The sequence below is a fragment of the Elgaria multicarinata genome, chromosome 22 (assembly GCF_023053635.1).
Source record: "Elgaria multicarinata webbii isolate HBS135686 ecotype San Diego chromosome 22, rElgMul1.1.pri, whole genome shotgun sequence".
NCBI lineage: Eukaryota > Metazoa > Chordata > Lepidosauria > Squamata > Anguidae > Elgaria > Elgaria multicarinata.
The window spans coordinates 9,698,256-9,714,380 of record NC_086192.1 but is presented as its reverse complement, the minus strand read 5'-3'; the positions used below and the strand labels follow the sequence as shown (position 1 = coordinate 9,714,380).

General features: G+C 44.7%; 1 protein-coding gene across 1 annotated transcript in view; it reads right to left on the bottom strand.

Annotated features, from left to right (window-relative positions):
• The window catches only part of TBX4 (T-box transcription factor 4), a 51,947-nt gene that overhangs the window by 19,051 nt on the left and 16,771 nt on the right, over positions 1-16,125 (bottom strand). Inside the window, exons 3-4 of the mRNA XM_063146496.1 lie at positions 13,660-13,779; positions 12,592-12,739 (exon numbers count right to left, since the gene is read on the bottom strand). Coding sequence (XP_063002566.1) covers positions 12,592-12,739; positions 13,660-13,779 — 268 coding nt within the window. The remainder of the gene's footprint in view (positions 1-12,591; positions 12,740-13,659; positions 13,780-16,125) is intronic.

The window sequence follows — 16,125 nt, the reverse complement described above, 5'->3', positions numbered from 1 at the left end:
GTTCCTAGTCAGTATTAAAAATCCACACCGTTTTGGTGGATTTAATATATTTTTCTTTCTTTTCCAGTGACATCGTTTTGTCACCATTTCCATTGGCACTCACCACTTGAGTTCACTATTAGAGGGAAGGGTCTATATGTCACCCATCAGCGTGAACAATGTTTTCCAGAGTAAACTTAAGCACCCCAAAAAAGGGTCTTAACTGCAAGGCGCCTACAAACTAAATTCTAGTGATGGGGGAAACAACAAAACAGAGAAGGGAAGTCTGGAGGGGGCGGTAAATAATCATCCCAGAGTGCAGGACACGGAATAACGGGCACAAGTTACAGGAAGTCAGATTCCGGCTGGACATCAGGAAAAACTACCTGTTAGAGTAGTACGACAATGGAAGCAGTTACCTAGAGAGGTCGTGGGCTCTCCCACACTAGAGGCCTTCAAGAGGCAGATGGACAACCATCTGTCAGATATGCTTTGAGGTGGATTCCTGCATTGAGCAGGGGGTTGGACTCGATGGCCTTGTAGGCCCCTTCCAACTCTACTATACTATAAAAAAGGGATGACTGTGAGCAAATATAGTGGATGTAGTTATGCCACAGAATTAAAGCACTTTACTAGTCAATCCCGCTCACCAGAGAACCTATAGTGCTGTGGAAGGAAGCATGGGATGTCCCACAGAGACTTCTAAACCACCCTCACCAACCAACAATTCCCAGAATCCTTTGGGGCAGCCAATATAGACGTCTGTAGTGCAGGTATACCCTATGGCAGTTCTTCAATTAAGAATGGATCAGAGTAAAATTTATCAAGACTATTTTTAATCAGCCTTTAAAGGTTTTGCTGATGATAGAGTTGCTGTAGGTACGGAAGTCAGTAAGACCCCTATGGATAGATGAAACACTTGCCAAACTTTTCAGTCCTAAAAATAACGAGTTTAGTGCTCTCTTGCACACTTGTTATCCCCTCTCACTGGTCATTACGTTGGCCTTATTCTACTGCTGCTTTTATTCCGGTTTAGTTTGGCATGTTTAGTTTACAGTTTTTAACTTCGATTGCTTTATTATTGGGCAGTATGTAAATATTGTTTTTTAAAAAACCAATAACTGCACTGTGACCCAGACAGAGGATGTATGGCTAGAATTTATAGGATATCAGTAATAGATTAACTAGGGGAAATTAGACACACAAGTTCATGCAATCCAGCATTTCTATCCCAGTTCATTTCTTCCGTTTTCCACGACGCTTTGTGTTTTTTTAAAAGTCTGTGTGCGTTTTCATGCTAGTTTCTCCTAATCTATGCATTTTACACACTTCCCCCCCCCCACAAGTACACACCGTTTTTGCTAGCACTTTCTCCTAATACAATGCATTTCTATATGTTATTTTCACTTAACCACATTTTTGTATGGAGTTTCCCCACAACGTATGCATTTTGTACATGGTTTTTTTTTTTGACCGGAGAGCTTACATCACAAAATTCATTAAACTACAGCTGCTGAAATGTTACTGCATTTTGGTCTGCGTGTTGGTTCAGGAAGTACAAATTAGGTAGGCCTTCATTGAAATGCAAACCAAACTAAATCCTTCCCCACCGCTACTTAGTGGTAGGCTGCCCCTGCACTTGGAGGTTCCATCCCTAACTAACACGGTGAACAAGACCTGCCTTGCTTGATCAGACCAAAGGTCCATCTGTTTTCAGGAAACTTCCAAGCAGACCCTTTGGTTTGCTCACAGCACCTGATATTGCCGTATTCTGCCTTCAAACACAGAGGATCCTTCGAGATCTCATAGCTAAATTTCAATCCCTTCTCTAAAAACAAACTACAAATACAAAAAACACAGATTAAATGTTGTAAACCATGTTCCAAATGTGCTATAAAAATACATTATAATTTTGCACCTCCATTCCTCACTCTCTCTTGCTTCTCGTAACATGCAAATAGTCTATAACAGATCCAAACAGTCTATAACAAAAGCATAAGTCCTGAGAGTTTGGAAGGTGACCTGGGGGAGTTCAGGCGCCCATATCCCGGTTGGGTTTAGCTCCTTAATCCACTTTGAAGAACTCAAATTGACACCCCGTCTCCTGGTTTGTGCTTTCTTCAAAACACAATAAGGGCTTTTAGAAGCACGGAGGGGGGAAACAGCAGCCCAGGTTGCCTGCCTAGAGTCAACATGACTGAAAGAAAAAGATGGCGTTGCAACCAGAAAGGAGATTTTACAGCGACTCCAGAAGGTGCAACTGTGACCCGTAAAACTTTCGGAAGTTTTGGGTTGGAGCCACTTGGCGGGAGTTTTGCGGAGGGCGCAAACCCTGTTTCGTCTTTAAGCCGCCCCAGTGTGCCTATGGAATCCTGCACCTCCATCCTTTACTGCAGCAGTATAGACATTTCATGGCTGACGAGGGGTTGGGAGTCTCGTGTGTTATAGGGTTAATTCTACAGAGCTGCATGCAGAGAGAGAGAGAGAAAGAAAATGCAGTGTGAGCAGCCCGCCAAGCATGGAAAAAAAAAAAGGGAAATACTTTGGGAACAAAAACATGGAAAACAGAGACGTAAAATAACCAGCATTGAGATGAACTTGGTTGTGGATGAGTCCACATGGACTAGTTTTCAGATTAATTCTAATATATACTATTTCTCTCCTTATATTGCTGCTCTTCTCCCTCTACAATCAGGGCCTGGGCCTGCCAAGGGTAACCTCTTTGGACGTCAATGGGAGCACAACGCACATACTTAAAGCTAGAGCAGGGAATTGGCCATGCTGGCTGGGGATAATGGGGATTGTATCTGGAGGGCACCTGGTTGGGGAAGACTACCCTACGTGCTCTCCCAAAACTTTCTGAAACACCTTCCGACGATTACTAATCACTCGCAGCGTTTTCATTTTCTAGAACTGAAATCGAACCATTAATACACATTTCAGCTACACTTGTCTTTGTTTTTTATGCCAGTGTCAAAGATTTATTGGGATGAAGACATGACGAATGATAATTTGGGGGAGGGCGGGTTTGTACTTCCGCAAACCCTGGAGTTTCCCCAAGCATACAGAAACCTCCCTCTCATTTTTTGGTGGTCTCATTTTGGCTGCATTTCAGTTGGCACCCACCACTTGAGTTCGCTATTAAAGGGATTGATTCCAAAAAGATATACCACAGGACTCCAGTACAAGAAAGCTGACCCTGTAAAGCCGCCGCTGTGGAACTTCCCACTAAACAATGTGGCAATATCCCTGATCGGACCAATTTATCTAGATCTAACAGGATGCAAACTTTCAAGTTACACAGAACTCTTCATCGGGCGGAATGGAAAGATGGCCAAAGCCTTAGATACACTCAACAGCCACAGCCCAAAACACAGTTATATCTTCTTAAGACCAGTCATATCTGTGGGTTTATGTGTGCTCAAGTTGGTGTGGGATTGTCGTTCTTCATTGTGCGTCCAGCCACGGGCCACAATAGTTAACTCATTTAGAACCACATATGCAAGTGATTATTATTATTATTACCACGTTTGCCTTTTACTCCTGCAAAAGAATATGCCTGTATCCCATTGGTATAGCACTGGCATTATTACTTCACTGATTATCTTACTCCTGTGTTTTTCAGTTATTTAACTGTCTGAAAGCACATATACAATTAATGCACAATTGCAAAACTATTGCTATTTGGTTGAACTGAGACGCAGAGCCCCAAAACACATACAATAAAGCCCTTCGTGGTCTATATCGATTTGGAGAGCAGATTCACAATTTCCCCCCACATTAACAACAACCTGATCATGTAGAAAGTTAACATTTCAGGAGGAAGTTTGGGTTAAAGTCTTTCCTAACATGCTAAATGTCCATCTGCAGGGAGGTTTTCTTTAAAACGGGGGTGAGGGAGAAATTGAAATGAAAGGACTCAATCATGAACTATTTCAAAACATTTGAATTGTCTCTACATTTTGGCTCTGTCACAACTAACATCTGCCCCCCAAAAAGAAAGAATACTTTTTGCGATGTGAGCCCCAAAGCAGTATGACCAATATGTCAGCTGGCATGCCCTGAAACATTAATTTCAAACTACCACCTTTAGCCAATACCAAGCTATATATATTTTTTTTTCAGAGTTATATACCAATTCAGCTCCCTAACTTTATACATGTGCATTCCAACACACACAATCTTGCTTATAGTTGTGTCCCCATAAGGACTAGTAACTTGATAAAGAATTGGAAAAACGGGGGAGGTATCCACTTTACAGGGGTGGGCAGAAAGTAGATCTGGATGTGTTGGTAGACCTCCAGGTGATTTGCAGTAGATTGGCCAGGTTTTTTTTTATTATTATTTATTTATTTCATTTCATTTTTATACCGCCCAATAGCCGAAGCTCTTTGGGCGATTCACAAAAATTAAAACCATAATAAAACAACCAACAGGTTAAAAGCACAACCAGGATAAACCCACGCAGCAAAATTGATGTAAGATTAAAATACAAAAATAGAACAGTAAAATTTAAATTTAAGTTAAAATTAAGTGTTAAAATACTGAGAGAATAAAAAGGTCTTCAGCTGGCGACGAAAGGAGTACAGTGTAGGCGCCAGGTGGACCTCTCTGGGGAGCTCATTCCACAACCGGGGTGCCACAGCAGAGAAGGCCCTCCTCCTAGTAGCCACCTGCCTCACTTCCTTTGGCAGGGGCTCACGGAGAAGGGCCCCTGAAGATGATCTTAAGGTCCGGGCAGGTACTTATGGGAGGAGGCGTTCCTTCAAATAACCTGGCCCCAAACCGTTTAGGGCTTTAAATGTCAATACCAGCACTTTGAATCGGGCCCGGACCTGGACTGGCAGCCAATGAAGTTGTAAAAGGACTGGCGTAATGTGATCTCGCCAGCCAGTCCCTGTTAGTAACTGGACTGCCCTGTTTTGTTTTCTGGATCCCAACTGTTGAAGAATAGAAAAAAAGCAAAATGGCTTCTCTCCCCCAGCTATGAATTATACTGCAGAAATGAAGAAAGCGGGGGGGGGGGGGATAACAAAGAGAGGATATGTGTGTGTGTGTGTGTGTGTGTGTGTGTGTGTGTGTGTGTGTGTGTATGAGAGAGAGAGAGAGAGACCGAGACTGAGACCACTATTCAGTTCTGGTACTTAAAACTATTCCTGGGCTCAGGGTTCTTTAATCCTAAGTGTATATCTTTTGCACCACGCTCGAGTCGGCCGATTTCAAGGTTGTAGTGTAAAGCAACATAGAACCCGCAAGCCTGCCGTCTCCCCATCCATGACCAATTAAAGAAATTTGTTGACAAGAGTAATCCTAGGGGAACACATGAGAATATGAGAAGAGCCCTGCTGGATCAGAGCAAGGGTCCAGCACTCTGTTCCACTAGCTGTCAACCAGGGACCCACAAGCAGGACACGGTGCACCAATGTCCTTCCACCCATGTTCCCCAGCAACTGGTGTATATGGGCTAAGGAGCTGCATCTTTCTGAACCCTGCACATGCTGGCCAGGCAGAGATTAAGGGGGGAGGTAATTTTACCTCCTCACCTGCTGGTTTATCTCAAACACCCACTGGTTCCAATGGGTGGGGAAATCACTATGTCTGCTCCAGGGCTGGTATAGTTTTCCCCAGTGGAGGCTCGTGGCTCCAATCGATAGCACCTTGGATAGCTCCTTAAATCACTGCCCCACTGACATTAGAGCCCCCAGCATCCACTGGTCCCCCCTGTTCCTGGGAGCATGCCCTGACCCACCCCAATCATTGGAGCGGCAGCAGTGTTCTCTGCCCCCAGCCCAGGGAAGACCTCCTCAAGGCACCTCTCCCCCCACCTCTTTTCCCATGGAATGGGAGGTCTGCAGTCCCCCAAAGCCACAGGATTGCACTGTAATTATTTTTTAAAAAAAGAAAAATAATGGCCTTGCCTTGGTTTCCTTAAGAGAGACAAACGTTTCCGTACTCGGAAGGAGCGTGGCTGCATTTCGGTAGATTTGAATGATCCTCCGCCAAATTTCGGGCCACGTCCCTTTATGGGAGCTGCCATTCAGGAATGGAAGATGCTCTTAAGGACTGGCTGAGCCACTCAGCTTTCTATAAGCCAACTTTCCCTAAAATTACCACAAAACGTATCGACCTGACCTTTGGGTAAAATTTAAAAAAATAAATGGGGAACTATTTTAAGTGAGCTCTCTGGTTCCCCAAAGGAGATCAGGTGTCCCACAAGACAAAAGTTGCCATGGCAATTACCCGTGTAATACAAAACAACAGATAGCAGCACGCCAGTTCCACAATTTTAATAGCTTCTCCCAGGGAATCGTATAACTGAAGCATAATCCCGACCTTTAAGATGCTCTCTCCGCCGCTCTTCTACTTTCTTTTGAAACTACGCTGTCTCCTCATTTTAGACAGAGGAAAGAAAGACAGTCTGCACATTGCATTTTAGATTTATCAAGTAAATTAACTGGGAAAAGAATCGAGTCTTCGTAGACCGGATAAACCTGGGCCTTAGGAGAACGCAACAGCCATGCTCAGTTGGGCGGACATACACCACAACTATATTTTTATTTTGAGCACCATCTGCTTTTTGTAATGGGTATCTCTGGGTCCATTGATTTGGTTGTTTGATGTCTCATATTATGGCTCTCTTCGTTTCATACTCTGCAAAGTAGGGCACATGGGACTCCTAGGGTACTCCCTGCCCCTGATACTGGAGGCAAAATAGGAGTCAGCTGTGGTCCAGGAAAAACAAACCATCATATACTTGGTCAAGAAGATTCTTTTCCAGAGGATAAAATGTCCTCAGTGTGTACAATATATTCCTGAAAATGGCACCATCCATGCTGTTTTGTACTAATGCATGCCCCTGCACAAACTGGTTCATTTCCAGCGCCTGCTGAAGATATTATTATTATTATTATTATTATTATTATTATTATTATTATTATTATTATTATTATTATTATTGAAACCAGCCTTCCCTGACTGACCTGCCATGGTTTTACTGGCATAATTTGATTTTAAAACATTTCGATTCTTTTTTGTCTGTCTCTTCTGCCAAGACTCTTGTTCATGCATTGGTTATTTCTCGGTTGGACTACTGCAACCTTCTTCTCACTGGCCTTCCTTCTTCTCACATCAGTCCGTTGGTTTCTGTTCACCACTCTGCTGCTAAGATCATCTTCTTGGCTCGCCGCTCTGACCATGTCACTCCACTTCTGAAATCTCTTCATTGGCTTCCAATTCACCTCAGAATCCAATATAAACTTCTCCTGTTGACCTACAAAGCTTTTCACTGTCTAGCTCCTTCCTATCTCTCCTCTCTCATCTCACCCTATTGCCCCGCTCGTGCTCTCCGCTCCTCTGATGCCATGCTTCTCACCTGCCCAAGGGTCTCTACTTCCCTTGCTCGGCTTCGTCCATTTTCTTCTGCTGCCCCTTACGCCTGGAACGCTCTTCCAGAACATTTGAGAACTACGAGTTCAATCGCAGCTTTTAAAGCTCAGCTAAAAACTTTTCTTTTTTCTAAAGCTTTTAAAACTTGATTTTGTTCTGACTTTATACTGCTAGTTTTCCTGTGCCTGTTTGGTGCATTCGCTTCCCCTTCTTATTGTTTTACTCTGTACAGCACCATGTACACTGATGGTGCTATATAAATTAATAATAATAATAATGATGATGATAATGATGATGATAATGATAATAATAATAATAATAATAATAATTTTTCTTCCCTTTTATTGTTCACTGCTGGGGAATGTCACTGGATGTAGGGCGGTATATAAAGCGGGTAAATAAAGAAGTCCTATGGCACATGACAAAGCTGAGCTCTGGGTCTTAACCAGGGAGGACAGGAGTGAATCTGGTCTTAACCGACAGATTCTGTGGACAGATTCTGAAGCACTTCCTGTGGGAAACTCACAGGCTCAGACTCATCCTGCCTCACTTCCTGGCTCTGCCATCTCTCCCACTGCTGTGTTGCTTCTCCTCCTTCCTCCTTAACCAGGCCAGCTTGAGTTTCATTCCTGGTGGATCACGGCTTAGCTTCCTTCCCAGGGATCCCTTTCATTCCCTTCAACGATGCATCTTAGTTTCATGAGATGCAGGCAGTCGCTTCTCCCTCGTATAACCTACACCCTCACGAGCCCCATTCTGCGGAGAGACGCGGAGCCTCTCCAAGGCATGGCAGCTTATGATGTGGGACGCTCCTCTCCCTTTCTCAGAATCATGACTGGCCACAACTCGGGACAGCACATCGGAAGTCATGCAGTTGGACGGTGAGTCTGGGGTAAAAGGCAGGCCTGGGCTGAAGTTACAGGAAGTCAGATTCCGGCTGGACAGCAGGAAAAACTTCCTGACTGTTAGAGTAGTACAACAATGGAACCAGTGACCTAGGGAGGTTGTGGGCTCTCCCACACTAGAGGCATTCAAGAGGCAGCTGGACAGCCATCTGTCAGGGATGCTTTAGGGTGGATTCCTGCCTTGAGCAGGGGGTTGGACTCAATGGCCTTAGAAGCCCCTTCCAACTCTGCTATTCTGTGATTCTATGATTCATGGGATCTACTTTGTGTGTTTTTACTTGCACCCCAAGGCCCAGCAACTGGAGCCAGGAGCAAAAGGAAGGCGGCAACAATTCCCCTTCTACACCCCAGGAGCTGAACACAGAGAGGACCTGCACATACAATTAAAATCTACATCTGCATTACTACAAACAAGATATTCCTAAAAAAAAACCCAGACAACTATTATGGGAGTTGTAGTCCAAAACATCTGGAGGGTATCAGGTTGGGGACATCTGTTCTAACAACTTAAAGAAAGGCTGAGAAAGCTTTTTTATTGATGCTCTAACTACTGGAAGCCAGAAACTTTTGCTGATTTACTGCCAAACATCCAGTAGATCCTTGATCCATGTTCTGCCCACCCCTGGCATAAAAGACGCCACCCCTTGCAGGACATGGCCTGGCCCACTTGCTTGAGCGATCTGTAATACAGAAGCACCCATCTGAACTGCAGCCAGCCTCCCCGTTTGGGCTACGGGATACCACAGGTCGGCAAGGGAAGACCCAATGGGTGCTCTGTCCTGTCTTTTGAGCAGGCTAATCCCCACCTCTTTGATTCTAAACATTTCCTCTAATTCCCTGCTGACATCGGAATCCCTTTCATGAAGCGCTATCGAAATGAAAATAATCACACTTCTGATGAATTATGACACGATTGCCTTCCCCTGACCCTGCCGCAAGTGCAAACCTATTTTGCAAGTTTTGCAAGACGTCGTATTTATAGGCGGCCTTTCTTTACAGGCAACATTCGTGAAACGCGACTCTGAATTTCCCATCCGGCGGCATTTTGAAGGACCGAGTCTCGTTTTTCAACAGCGGTCGGATCCGTAGCAGCTTAAATAAACTTGGCATTATTAATGGATACATTTTGGTTGTCAGCATTTTTGACTCACTTTACGTTTCAAGAAGTGTTTCCAAAGAAAGGAAGGAAGAGGGAGGGGGGGAATATAGACACACACAAAAAATATAGAAGCCCAAAATCTGTCAAAACAGTTAAGCTTGTTATATCCCTAAATCAGGTGGGGTTTTTTTGGTCAGGCTGATTATCTCTGCACATGTAAAGATTTTGAAATACATAAATTAATGTCTTGCTCTAAGAGGAGGGATTTTGCTTTAAAGCAAACGTGGCTCAAAGGGATGTCTAAAATTTAGAAGCTGATAAATGCCTCTTCAACCATCCGCCACTGAAGAGCTCCTGGCTTCTCCTACTGTACTGGATGTAAAGAAATCCAAAACATTTAAAACTTTTTGCAATCCACAATGGCTCTGAGAAACAGGGCTGAGGCCAGAACTGAAGGACACCCACTGGCCCTGCATCTGCAAAAAGAGACCACAGCCTTCCTCACCAAGGGGAGATTCCATGAGGTCATCCATGCATGGTGGGAAATTATTTATTTATTCATTCATTTATTACACTAGCTCAATTACCCGGAATTGCCCGGGTCCTCGATAACGTATATTTCATATATAACAAATATCTCTGCGACTTACACACCTTTAAGTTGGTAGGAGATTTTAATTTTAGTTCTAGCCTGTTGAGAAGACTTTGCCCCCGAGATCAACATCTACACATCATGTATGAAGCCCAGCTCTATGGACTTTCAGCTCAGAGTAGGATTGGAAGCCCTATATTGGCTGCTGTTCATGAAACTGAAATAGGATCACATCAGATGTCCAATTCATTTCCAAGGCAGTGACCACTCCAAGAAAAACAAATTCACAATATATAGTCGCGTATATTTTTCTGAACAAATCAAGAGAACATAAGAACATATCAAGAGAACATAAGAACATAACAAGAGCCCTGCTGGATCAGAACAAGGGTCCATCTAGTCCAGCACTCTGTTCACGCAGTGGGTAACTAGCTGTTGACCAGGGACCCACAAGCTGGACACGGTGCAACAGCACCCTCCCACCCATGTTCCCCAGCAACGGGTGCACACAGGCTTACAGCCTCAGATACTGGAGGCTAGTGATGTAAGTTACGCATTAGAAGAAACTCAGCCATCGGCCAGGGATGAACAAGCAGGACATAGTGCAACAGCACCCTCCCGCCCATGTTCCCCAGCAACTGGGGACCACCTTATGAAACACTACTCAAACCCAACTTTAAAAACGTTTTTCTTGAATGCAAAAACCGGAAGATGGGGACCTCTGTGCTGAAGGCAGCATTAAAAAAAAATGTATCCCCTGCAACAACAAAAACACCCAGGATGCATAAACCATCCTAGTTTCAATGCCAGCACAAAACGCCCGCCTTGTTTGTGACCACAATGAACATAAATACAGAACCAACATAAACAGCAATTTACTAGCAGCCTAGGTGATAGTGGGGAGGAATAAAGTGAAATAACATTGTTTTTTTTTAAAAAAAACTATGGGAAAAGTAATTTGAGTTAACCCTGTTGTTAAAATTCCCCTGCAGCACTTTTTTACATTTATGCTCCGATTTCTACTTTAGCATTGTGGCTTCACCTACTCTTTGTATTAGAATACCTATAAGTAATCAATGTATTGGCCCACTATTATGCCCTGGAGAATATTCTACACAATAATGGGCTCAAGTTACAGAAAGCCAGATTCCGGCTGGACATCAGGAAAAACTTCCTGACTGTTAGAGCAGTACGACGATGGAACCAGTGACCTAGGGAGGTTGTGGGCTCTTCCACACTAGAGGCCTTCAAGAGGCAGCTGGACAACCATCTGTCAGGGATGCTTTAGGGTGGATTCCTGCATTGAGCAGGGGGTTGGACTTGGTGGCCTTGTAGGCCCCTTCCAACTCTACTATTCTATGATTCTATGAAATACTTGAAAGGTTGTCACACAGAGGAGGGCCAGGATCTCTTCTCGATCCTCCCAGAGTGCAGGACATGGAATAACAGGCTCAAGTGACAGGAAGCCAGATTCCGGCTGGACATCAGGAAAAACCTCCGGACTGTTAGAGCAGTACGACAATGGAACCAGTGACCTAGGGAGGTTGTGGGCTCTCCCACACTAGAGGCCTTCAAGAGGCAGCTGGACCAGCATCTGTCAGGGATGCTTTAGGGTGGATTCCTGCATTGAGCAGGGGGTTGGACTCGATGGCCTTATAGGCCCCTTCCAACTCTACTATTCTATGATTTTATGTCATAAGAACATAAGATGAGCCGTGCTGGATTAGACCAAGGATCCATCTAGTCCAGCACTCTGTTCACACGGTGGCCAACCAGGTGTCGACCAGGAACCCATCACCAGGACATGGGCACAACAGCACCTTCCCACCTATGTTCCCCAGCAACGTAGGGTATACAGGCTTACTACCTCTGATACTGGAGGTTGCACTTAGCCATCAGGACTAGTAGCCATGGATGGCCTTCTCCTCCAGGAATTTATCCAACCCTCTTTTAAACCCATCCAAACTGGTGGCCTTCACCACACCTTGCGGTAGTGAATTGCCGTAGTTACATCCCTACCTGCCATTATACATACATTTGGATTCTCCAAATAAAAACACCCTGTATAGTTTTGTAGGCCCTCAGAAAGCAATTGAGGAGAGGGGCGGGGGGGGGGGGCGGTGATTAGCTTATGGAAAGTGCTTCTGCGCATAGGACAAGCTGTTATAGATCAAAGGCTCCAGTGGATGGAAAATTGGGCAAACCGCTGAAGAAGGAGACAAAGCCCAAGAGGGGTACGCAAATAGGATCAGACAGACAAAGAGTGGGAGCGAACCATGAAAAACCTGGAAATACTTGAGAGTTACCCACAGCCAAGCTTGGATCCACTTCTAGAGCAAATTAGAAGAAAGCATTCACAGGAAAAGCTGGCAGGCGCTACCAGACTGGATGGCTGCGTCGATTCTGGGTGTAAATTGCACAGCGTGTATGCTTGGGGGAGGGGAGGGATCTGAGCCAGACACTCTGCACGAGGCCCGTTGACATGAATGGGACTGTGTATTCTACACACGGATACAGCTAGGTGGTCCTGAGAAGTCGAACTAGCTCATCTTCTCAACGTCGAAGGTTAATGAAAGCCGCCCACTTTTGACCATCCAAACAAGATTGTAAAATTTAGGCGTTTCTCTTACATGTCCGAAGGGGTCCAGGTGGTTGTTAGTGAGCTTGAGTTTCTGAAAGGACACCAGCTGGCGCATCCAATGGGCTCCGGTGGCCGGTGAGTCTGGGTGGACGTACAATCGCCCGGGCATCGCCGGTTCAGCCTTTCCTGCCACCATCCTGCAAGAATGACAAATACAGGAAGGGATGGTTTCATGACAACTGACGGGCATATTCCGTTCGGTAAAATGCTGTTGGTTTTATCCAACCTCTCCTACCATTCTAAGACAGCTCCGGAATCACAACCATAAATCTTTTTTATATAAAAAACAACAACGCAAACACACAGAAAATCCACTGAAAAATGATGACACGCAGCTCTACTTCTCAGGTGAGGCTGTGGATGTGCTGAACCGGTGCCTGATCGCGACAATAGACTGGATGAAGGCTAATAAACTGAAACTCAATCCAGACAAGACTGAGATGCTGCTAGTGGGTGGCTCTGCTTGGCTCTCTTCTGTATGGGGTGGCGCTCCCCTGGGAGGAGCAGGTTCATAGCTTGGGGGTTCTCCTAGAACCATCTCTGCCACTTGAGGCTCAGGTGGCCTCAGTGGCATGGAGTGCCTTCTGCCAACTTTGGTTGGTGGCTCAGCTACGCCCCTATCTGGACAGGGCTAACCTGGCTTCAGTTGTCTATGCTCTGGTAACCTCCAAATTAGATTACTGCAATGCGCTCTACGTGGGGCTGCCTTTGAAGATGGTTCGGAAACGGCAGCCTGTGCAAAATGCAGCGGCCAGATTGATAACTGGAACAAGGAAGTTTGAATTCTGATTCTGGCCTGCTTGCATTGGCTGCCTATACGTTTCCGAGCCCGATTCAAGGTGCTGGTTTTTTAACCTATAAAGCCTTACATGGCCCAGAACCATAATACCTGACGGAACGCCTCTCCCGACATGAACCAGCAGTGCTGTAAGGACAGGGTTGGTTCACTACATTTTGAAGTGAGTGACGTAACACGCACTGTCATGTAAGACCGTTGGGGTGGGTGGGGTGGAATTCAAGCGCCACTAACGATTCCACCGCGCCATTCGCCACGTACCATTTGTTGTCGCAGAATTTGTACCGATGGTCGTCTGCCGGGACAATGTCGATCAGCAAGATGTATTTGGTTTTGGGGTTCATCCCCGTGACTTTCACTTTGTAACTCGGAAACATCCTCCTTAGGAGAAAGAAATAGTCGAAAACAAACTATTAGTATGTTAGCCCGACACATAAGCAAACAAGGATTCCCTAATAGCAGCTTGCCCCAGAATTGGCTAATATTTATATGGACTGGTTTGAACACACTGCAAGAAGTTAATCTTCTCAAATGACATGTTGTCTTTTACAAGACAACATCTTTAGGCCCTAGAGAGGGATGGAGGAGACTCTTGGTGCGTTTCTCCAATATATAAATATACTCAACATGAAATCACCAAACTTGAAATCAGTTATAAAACACCCCCTCTAGGTTCACCTGTGGCTTTATGGGAAAATACAATGATATATAGGTTTCCCTGTGGGGACAACCCAATGAAACACACAACTGATTTATGGAATTCATTGCCAGAAGTAGCAGGTAAGAATGTAAGAAGAGCCCTGCTGGATCAGACCAAGGGTGCATCTAGTCCAGCAGTCTGTTCACACAGCGGCCGACCAGCTTTTGATCAGGGATCCACAAGCAGGCACGGGTGCAACAGCACCCTCCCGCCCATGTTCCCCAGCAGCTAGTGGAGGTAGCATATAGGCATCAGGACTGGTAGCCATTAATACCCTTCTCCTCCAGGAATTTATCTAGTCCATCATTCTGTTCCCACAGTCGCCAGCCAGATGCCTACAGGAAGCTGCAATGTGGTTCCAGCCAGCCATGCCCTTTTCAGAACTATTCCATTCCATAGCCTCTCAACCCCCAGTTTGTGGAGCAGGGGGTGTTCTTCTAAACAGTCAATCATCTTAATTGTTTTCTAAAGAATCTTCGAATTTCTGCAAAGTACGTTTCCCCAGAACCGTCTGATAACATCCTTCTTGCGCCTGGATGGTGTGCAGCTTTGGCTACCACGCGAAGAATGAGTTCACTATTATTAGTATATAGTGTGGTTCTAAGGCACAACACTTCAAAAGCAGTTCACAAAACAACACCGCAAACACAATTTAAAAACAAATAAAAACATCAAAATGGGCTCCTTTTAGAAACCCTTTGAATTGGCACTTTTTAACACCCTGCAGAAATTCTGGGTGTTTACCATGTAGTTAATTTGGGCTCAAAAAGGGGGCGGTTTACCAAAACGTCCATCTTTGGTTTCCATTCATCAGCTGCACGCTTCTCTTAAACTCGGGTACAGGTAAGCAGCTGTATAAATACAGTAGCGTATTTCAGCTTTGCAAACGTACCAACTGATTCAAACTGTTACAGCAGCCTTCCTCAACCTGGGGCGCTCCAGATGTGTTGGACTGCATCTCCCAGAATGCCCCAGCTGGGGCATTCTGGGACTTGTAGTCCAACACATCTGGAGCGCCCCAGGTTGAGGAAGGCTGTGTTAGAGGAAGAGAAGGAAGGAGAAATAGTACAGAAGGAACCCATTCGGAAGGCCTTTATTTTTGTTTTAATTTCAAATGAGTTTTTTTTTTAAAAAAAAAACCAACATTCTATACTCAAAAATCAAAGGTTGGTGTTTTTTTTTTTTAAAAAATGGTACATTCTAAGTTTGTTCAGTATAATTCCAAACACAGCACTGGAAGATTCTACCAGATATTTATGGGCCCAACTTCTCGAATGGATTCTTCTCTCTCTTGCTTTTGAACCGTAGCACATCCAAGCTGCTAAAGGAGCCGAGATCCGCTATACTGTAAATGTTAAGTGCTTTTTAATGGCATTTAAAATTAAGCTTTAGCATATGGAATTCATATAGAGTAGACAAGTCAGGGTTTATAATGTTCTTTAGAAAAGCCCTCTAAAATAAATAAAGGGAGCTGCAGCACTACCATAATATATACAGCCGAAATTCTTTTAAGGATAACAAATTAGGACTCGCATCTGATCTTAGGTGTTGCTTAAGTTGCGACCCGCTTTGTAACTGCCTTTGGTAGCGTTTGGCGCAAGAAATCAAGACGGGTCAACGAGCCGTTGGGTCCTGCCAACTTTCTGCACCCTTTTCCAGGAAAAAGCACTGGGTCTGAAGGGGTTTTCTTTTTTAAAAAGTTCTGGCTCTACTTTGACATTTCATCGTGGTTATTTGCTGCTGCCTTCTGGCATCCGCCAGCGACTGACTCGTCCGTTTAATTTTGTTAATGAAAACATATTTCTCCACCTCTTGGCAATGCAGAGCTTTTCAATGAAAAGCTTGGGGCGACGCGACACGAAGAAAGAAAGACAGAAAAGAAAGCATGGATCTTATTGCGGGACGAAAAACCCTCCATAAAAAGAGTATGGCGGCTATGGAATTTGTGGAATGTTTCTCTGGCCTGATTGGAATTGTATCGTTTGAGGTATACCAAGGAAAGCACGCAAACTTGGAATGGGATACCC